A 7,445-nucleotide genomic window follows, 5' to 3' on the forward strand; every position below is an offset into this window, starting at 1 on the left:
CTTTCTAGTTCGCACGTTTCGCCGCCTCTAGTTCATGGAACTGCGGCCCAACACTCGCTGAACCAGGCTAAAACCAAGGAGGTTACGCCCAGACCGAGCAAGACTTTTTTTTGCACCAGTATTTTCAATTTCGCAAACAGATTGACCTCGAGGACAAACGGTGGCGCCACCTATGTCATGACGTCGCTCATAAGATACCGGGTTGTGTTGTCTTCTAGGATATCGCGTTTCCTGCACTTTTGCTGTGGGCACTGTGCGTTCTTGTCTTTCTTTTCAAGCTCAGTGCTTTAGAAGCGGTAAGACCTGATAATACGGACAATCAAACTACGAATCGGTGCCTCTGTGGTGCAATTATATACAAATTCCGAATCCGGACGGAGGCGGTCTGTCGGTGACGTCAAAAAATGGGCGGTCCGCAGCGGTCGCGAGGACGAAGGGAAGTGAACAGCCAATGAGCGAAATGAAGCTTCGCGTCATCATTTTGACGTGGACTTGGGGACCGTATAGCAAAGTAAAAAGTGTTTGTAACGTGTTGAAAAATGTTTAACTACTATTGATCATTATTAAATTGTGTTGGCACAAGTTTTCAAACGTTTATCAAGAAATACGGCACAATATAAACGTATTTTTTTCGTTATTGTTCTGAAATAACGCTAAATTTAGCGGGACGGTACGTGGTGGCGCTAAGTACAACCCCGTTTCAAGCAGTTACTGTTTTCATAATTCCCCCACTATACAAACCTAAACGGCGCAACTTTCGAAGTTGTTGGCTCAGTCGAGCGCAATCGTGGCGGAGGTCAACTGTACCAGTAGTCAACAGCAGCAGCGGCTCATCGGCGTTATCCGAGGCTCAGCGCGCGCTGGTGCTCGCCTTTATGGACGAACATCCCCAGCTCGTGGCGAATGCCATCGAGCTGCGGCACGGCGTCACCATCACCGACCGGTGGCGGCTGTGGCAAGAGCTCAGCGACGCGCTGAACCATGAAGTGCCTGCGCAGGAATGGCAGGCTTGGTGGCGCAGGCCGGTGCACGAGGCCCGCCGTGACACCGCCGCCATCAGAGACGCACAAACGTGAGTGACCGTCGAATGGCACTGGCAATTTGTTCTGTGACATTAGTGTATATTTTCAGGGGCACTGGAGGGGGTTGGCTGCCTGGCTTCCGCGGCCGGGTTCTACAGTTGACTGGGATGACACGCTTCAGTGGCGTTTTTGGTCTCACCTATCAACAGGTAAGCACTCTGCCGCCGCAGTATCACGGGTTCCTGAGCGGTACCATGACAGAGTTTGATATCTGAAGGGGTGCCTTTAGCGGAACCTTGTTAAACGAGAATAAAGCGCACGAGAAAGTAATCAAAAGTGGGTAGGTTTAACTAAAATCTGTCTGCAGCCCTTGCAGTACAAGGGGTATTAATTTATCATAAAACACGCAATGACTGCGGGCAAGTGCATGCACTAAAATGGTAATACATGACATCAATGACCACTGAATAGCTGCAGAACATTTCCGCAGATGTTTAGTACTTAAGGTTGCAAAATAGCCAGAGTAACGAATACCCACTTTCTGAAAGATCATGCTTACTACACTTTCCAGCAGGCGAATGTTCCCACTGCTGCAGTGGAAATGGATGTGGAGGCCACTGAAGCGGCTGAAGATGGCAGTGACACAGTAACACGCAAGCATCTGAGAACTTAGTGCTTTATTGAGTGCAGGACTGGAACCTTGAGCAGGGCGACAAGGTGCTCAAGGTGAGTAGACCCTTTGTTTACATTTTACATAAGGGGCATAAGCATTCTCTATGTTCTATTATGATGACTGAAACCAACTTGGGCTGTAAACAAGAACCATGCATTGTATTGAGGGTATGGTATCGGGTATCTGCAATGATAAACTGCCGGGCAAAAGGTTGGTTAGCCCTGGGGCTCTTTCATGGTGAGAGATGCATTTGAGGACATTAATAAAGAGCAGTTTCAACAAATGTTTGTAGGTCCGCACGAGGAGGGCATAGCTTGTACACAAAGCTTCCCAATTTCAAAGGATGCCATCAGGCCAGTTGATCTTCAACTGAGGGGAAATTGTTGTGCCCGTTGCAATTCTTGGCAGCAGGAGCAGCTTCCAACCACGAGATGGTTAAGGGTTTACCGGCAGCTCACTTAAACATTTACACCATGACGATTCATCGCAGGTGCTGTGGGAGATGAAAAATCAACCACCCGCATCGCTTCTGCAGCACGGCGTGTGGCAGCGGCACAGGAGAAGGCGGCAGCGGTGCAGGAGGGCACTGGCCATGGCTGAGGGCTTTCTGCGAAAAAGGGATACGTAGTTTAGTTTAATTTTTCGTCATGTGTTCAATGTTTTTTCTTGTCATCATTCATTAATGATTTGTCGGTTTTAATGTGTTTAGGCGCTGCTGTTCATGTTGAATTTTATACGCTTCGGGAGACATATACATAGTTTAGTTTGTTTTTCGCCATGTTTTCAACTTTTTATCATTCATAATTGGTTTAGTGTTTTTGATATGTTTACGTGTTGCTGTTCATGTTCTATTTTATTCGTTTTTTGTTTGAATTTAGTACATATTACTAGATTTAGGTTAGCATTTACTTTGTACAAGGAGTGCAGCATTTTTTATGTTCGATATATGCATTTCTCAATGTATGTTCAAGCTGTTTTAGTGGCAGTGTTTTTTACCCACATTTCAAAGGTGTCTAGTCATTCACACGGAGACCACGAGTGTATAGTTGACATTTTCTGTTAATTTTTCTGTGATATTTGTATTGTCCCACTGTGTTTTATAGCTCACTGTGATTTTTATTCAGCATTACCACATAGTGTAGTATTGTGATATCTTTTTGCATCACACTGTTTTGCAGTTCACTGTGATATTTTCATTTCAGCACAATGAGGCTAAGATGCAACAACTACATTCTGAATCTTGTTTGGGAGTGCTAAGCTAGTAAGTGGTCATATCGCACAGTTTCACAAAGGAAAATGGTCATCACAGCAACATGCCAGCGATTGATTTTATCCAGTTTTCATTGTAAACGACTCTTTGCGGGAATAAATTTCGAACGTGGTATGGTTTGGGAGCCGCGAGATGGCTGAGCGAATTATTCATGCTGTATGTTATCAAAACAACTCGCCTGTTGTTTGCCGTCTTGATTTGCGTATTTTTTAGCATTGCAGCATGACTGCAGTCGTGAATTCAAATTAAATGTTATTTTAACATTCACACAATGTTTAAGACAATGAGCAAAAAACAGCACAACTTGACGAGCACAATTGCTCGTCAAGCCTGGCATGCACAATTGAATGCTTGTAGTCAGTCACTATGAGAAGATATGGACTTATGTATTATGTGTTCATACAACATGTTACTAATGGAATCTCGATTTTTATGCGTTCTGGTGAAAAGAATTTTGAGACGTTGCTGCATTGTTCGCACAATTTTGTGATAGCAACATTCAGCACAGAGTGCCGCTCATATATGCTTGCTCCAATCTAGTCTGTTGTGACTGTGATCGCTAATATAGAAAAGGGTGTTTCTGTTGCATATTTCATGTGCCATTTAAAGAAAATGCAGCATTTTGACATCGCCACTTTGCTTCATATTGAAGCACAGGTAAGTACTTTGTGTGTTCAAATGTGGCAAACACAGCCCTTTCATGTCTAGATGCACTAGAATGAGTGTAAATAAATTATGTGTGGGATATGAAAACATGAAAACTCACCGTTCCTGTGTACTTCAAAAAAGGTCCAAGACAGCGCTGCTGCCGTCTCTGAGCAGCACGTTGCGTGGTGCGAGCATATGGCTCCCCCTTGGCTCTCCATCGTCATCCTCAGCTGGTGGCATGTCCACGACATACTCGTCCAAGGTCCAGTCGCCTGCATGCAACGCAATGTTGTGGAGAGCAAAGCAAGCATAGATGATTTGAGCTGCCCGATCGGGGTTGTAGAGCATCGTTCGAAAGTGGTGCAAGCAGCGGAACTTGCTTTTCAACACGGCGATACACCTTTACACAACATTGTGCATGGATGCGTGCTCCTTGTTGTATCGGCCTTTTGAAGTGTTGCACGGTTGACTGCCAAGGACTGGAATTAGGAGCCATGGCTTGAGGGGATAGCCTGGGTCTCCTGCAATGTAAGCATAAAAGCTGAGTGCTCTGCCCAGATAGTACACATTAATACTTACCAAGCAGATATTCGCCAGGCTGCAGATGTGCAGCTAGGCGTGCACGCAGTGGGTTGTGTTCCCACACCCAAGAGTCGTGGCACGAATCCGGGAATCATGGGTCTATGACAATTATGCGCAGCCATGCTTTGCACATCTGCGATGAGGAGCGATATAAAATAGTACTGCATTTATACTCAGAATAAATCCCTTTTTTCTACCCATATGCAGGAAACAATGCGTACTAGTACAGTCATTGGTACAAGGAGCTTCACTTAGAAGGAAACACAGGGTGTAGCACACTGAGGAGGGGGGAGGGTGGGGGCAACGACCCCATCTCTGCTGTACACATGGCTACGACTTCCACTGAATGATCGATAAGTGAAAAGCTACGCGTTGCTCTTGGGAAAGAACACTCGTAAATACCAAAGCCAGCTCGTGCAATTGTGATTGTAAGCACTTTCGTGTTGGAAATACTTCCCTGTCGTGTATATACTTCTGCTACGTCTGCTGCCCATATTACCGATTACCTCTAAAATGCAAAATTCAATTGCGTATGCATGCCAGTGCAAAAACAGCAACTGGCTCACGCACAAAACACTTGCCACTTATTATTACCGAGGCCTTGCGAGCCACCATCTAGCTCGCACCCAATTCCCTGCAGGTTCTTTTTCATTCGTTGCATTATTACTTTTTCCAGCTTTGGCGTCACAACTGAACAATTGCTCCGAAGGGCGAGTAATAAACGATCCTAACGGTACTTACGATCATGAGGTTCAGGACATAATAGCCCCTTCTGGACATGAAGCTCGCCGTGTCGGCCAGTCAGAATCCCTCTGGCTTGCGAATGGTGACCAACGTGCCATCGGCACACGCCAGCACCCCTGGGATGCAACCGCGTAGCACAAACTCCACCTTTGCCTCATCCTTAGCAGCTGTTGTCAGTAGGAAGACCGCCACCCTTTTTCTAGCAGCCACGGTAATGATCGCCTCCGTCACCTCGTGGATGGTGTTGCTCACCGCCGGCTGAGACATGCCGATGTGTTCCTCGCGACCAATGCTCTTCTGGAAGCTACCGGTGGTGAAAAATCGCAACGCGCACAACACCTTTCTTTCTGTGGAAAGGCCACTGGCACCCGATGATAGGGTCAAGTTCGTCGCACAAGCTACGCACTGTTCGTTTGAACAGACGAAAACATTGCCGGAACTCTTCTTCGCTGAACTCTTCAAATGCATCTTTTACCTCGCGTCGTCGCCTCTGCTCGGTTAAAGCTACCGCACAGGCAAGGCGAAGTACCGTGTCAGTGGGAAACGCCATGTTGTCTAAGTGCCTTGGTGCCGAAAAGTCGCGCATTTTTCCCATTTCAATCCAATCCAGGCCACCTTGCAGCCATTTCAATCCATCCGGTTGCTTTCGGACGGTCTCTCCGACCGTTCCTTCGCCTTTCTCCGAAAACCGAAAAAAAAGAGTCACGTGACACCCCAGCCACGTCACTCATAACGTCACAGCATTCGTCACAGCATTCGTCACAGTTTGTATGGGCCAATCGCGTGCGACTCAATGGAAGAGACCGCCTTTGTCCGGATTTGGAACTTTTACACAATTGCGCCACTGATGGCACTCTCACGCTTACTTTGCATCGTAAAATCGCGACTAAGAACCGCTGCAGCCATGGGGGGCGATGCAAGCAAGGCAAGCGCACGCATCCTATCTGTGACGTCAAAACGATCGCAGCGCTGGCCTCTCCAGTGGAGGCCCTCGCGGCCAATAGGGCTAATGGTTTGTTCTTCTGTTACTAGTTTTTTTTGTAAGCATCAGATTCAAGGCGAATTTTATTCAGATTAAGTCATCGATTCACGTCTCTGTAGGTTATTTATTCAGAAACAATTATCTTTTTATTTATTATCAATGTGCGTAGGTTTACTCCTCGATTCAAATGAGTGCGCTTGTGCCGCCCCTCTGGTCCGGCTGTGCGGGTGGCTACGCACTACTATGACGCACTACTACTACTACTACTACTACTACTACTACTACTACTACTACTATACTACTACTACTACTACTACTGCTACTACTACTACTACTACTACTACTACTACTACTACTACTACTACTACTACATACATCGTGGTCGCACGACCCATGGCTTAAGGAGCTTCGCCCCTAAAAAAAAAGAAGCATTATTCGCCGAACGCTTTGTTCTCACGTGCAAAACGCCGTTATGGACGCTAGGCAATGCATTCGCATTTCCTCACGAATTCCTTCAAAAAGGGAGGATTATTTTTTTCTTTCTGGTTGTCTACCTGTCACCTGATTCAGCCACCCGGCCAAAAGGTAAGCTCTTGCTAAGCTTCCAGCCATCTTGAATCGGCGGCTACGTTCACACTTCCAAACTCAGTCGCTGAAAGAGCAAATATGGCGCATATCCGGGTCGCAAGATCAATTCTTAAGTATTGGGTGGTATGTTGTTTTACTATTGGTTGAACGGCAGCGTTGAAAATGCGACGCAATGCACGAAAAAGCCCTCTGTGGATGTTATGGCTGCCCCCTGGCAATGGTCCTGAGTCTCTGCACAAACTCATGTTTGCGGATGCCACTGCCAAATAATAATAATAATAATAATAATAATAATAATAATAATAATAATAATAATAATAATAATAATAATAATAATAATAATAATAATAATAATAATAATAATAATAATAATAATAATAATGATAATGATAATAATAATAATAATAATAATAATAACAATAATGTTGGTATTTACGTCCTAAAATCGCCATATGATTATGAGAGACGCCGTAGTGTAGGGCTCCAGGAATATGGTGTTCTTTACCGTGCACCTTAAACTAAGCCCAACCATTGTCACCTTCATCGAAAATACGGTTCCCAGGATTCGATGCAGGGACCTTCGGGCGAGCAGTGAAGTGCATTATTCACCGATGGCGACCATATCTCACACGGATGACATCAGGACTCATGTAGTACGGCCGGCGGAAAACTGTCGTCTTTCGATAATATTTGCAGCGAAGCAGCACATACATGGCCGATTTCAGGAACTTGCTCCTTTTGTTTGGGGAGGGGGGGGGGTTATCACGTTGTTGTGCCTTACTGGCTCCATACTGGCTCCACGCAGCGGGCGAGGACCACGATGGCTGCGCGTTGTTATGGGCAGCGTCCAATCGAGTTTTACAGTCTAAGATAGCGGACGGTATCATGCTTGTGGGCTGGCACTAAGGCGTGTGGCGTGGCTCTTCAAAAAAAAAA

The 7,445-nt window shown here is 45.8% G+C and overlaps 1 protein-coding gene and 1 long non-coding RNA gene across 2 annotated transcripts; one reads left to right on the forward strand and one right to left on the reverse strand.

Annotated features, from left to right (window-relative positions):
* The first annotated feature begins 731 nt into the window (after nucleotides 1–731).
* Nucleotides 732–2,306, forward strand: LOC142771938 (uncharacterized). The gene is made up of 4 exons (XM_075873943.1): nucleotides 732–1,072; nucleotides 1,132–1,231; nucleotides 1,594–1,748; nucleotides 2,186–2,306. Exons 1-3 carry the CDS (start codon nucleotides 876–878, stop codon nucleotides 1,693–1,695), a joined length of 399 nt encoding a protein of 132 aa, XP_075730058.1. The 5' UTR covers nucleotides 732–875; the 3' UTR covers nucleotides 1,696–1,748; nucleotides 2,186–2,306.
* On the reverse strand, nucleotides 1,681–4,921 carry LOC142771939 (uncharacterized). The gene is made up of 2 exons (XR_012886214.1): nucleotides 3,732–4,921; nucleotides 1,681–2,302 (listed from the first exon to the last, which is right to left on the reverse strand). It is a non-coding gene; the product is annotated as an uncharacterized LOC142771939 (long non-coding RNA).
* Between the last annotated feature and the right edge of the window lie 2,524 nt (nucleotides 4,922–7,445).

Source organism: Rhipicephalus microplus, chromosome 9 (genome assembly GCF_043290135.1).
Source record: "Rhipicephalus microplus isolate Deutch F79 chromosome 9, USDA_Rmic, whole genome shotgun sequence".
Lineage (NCBI taxonomy): Eukaryota > Metazoa > Arthropoda > Arachnida > Ixodida > Ixodidae > Rhipicephalus > Rhipicephalus microplus.

What these genes read in the sequence shown, in the direction of transcription:
- LOC142771938 (XM_075873943.1), top strand. Translation starts at nt 876, where the DNA reads ATGGACGAACATCCCCAGCTCGTGGCGAATGCCATCGAGCTGCGGCAC. An exon ending in GCCATCAGAGACGCACAAAC is followed by an intron (nt 1,073 to 1,131) that starts GTGAGTGACCGT and finishes GTATATTTTCAG; the next exon opens with GGGCACTGGAGGGGGTTGGC. An exon ending in TTGGTCTCACCTATCAACAG is followed by an intron (nt 1,232 to 1,593) that starts GTAAGCACTCTG and finishes TACACTTTCCAG; the next exon opens with CAGGCGAATGTTCCCACTGC.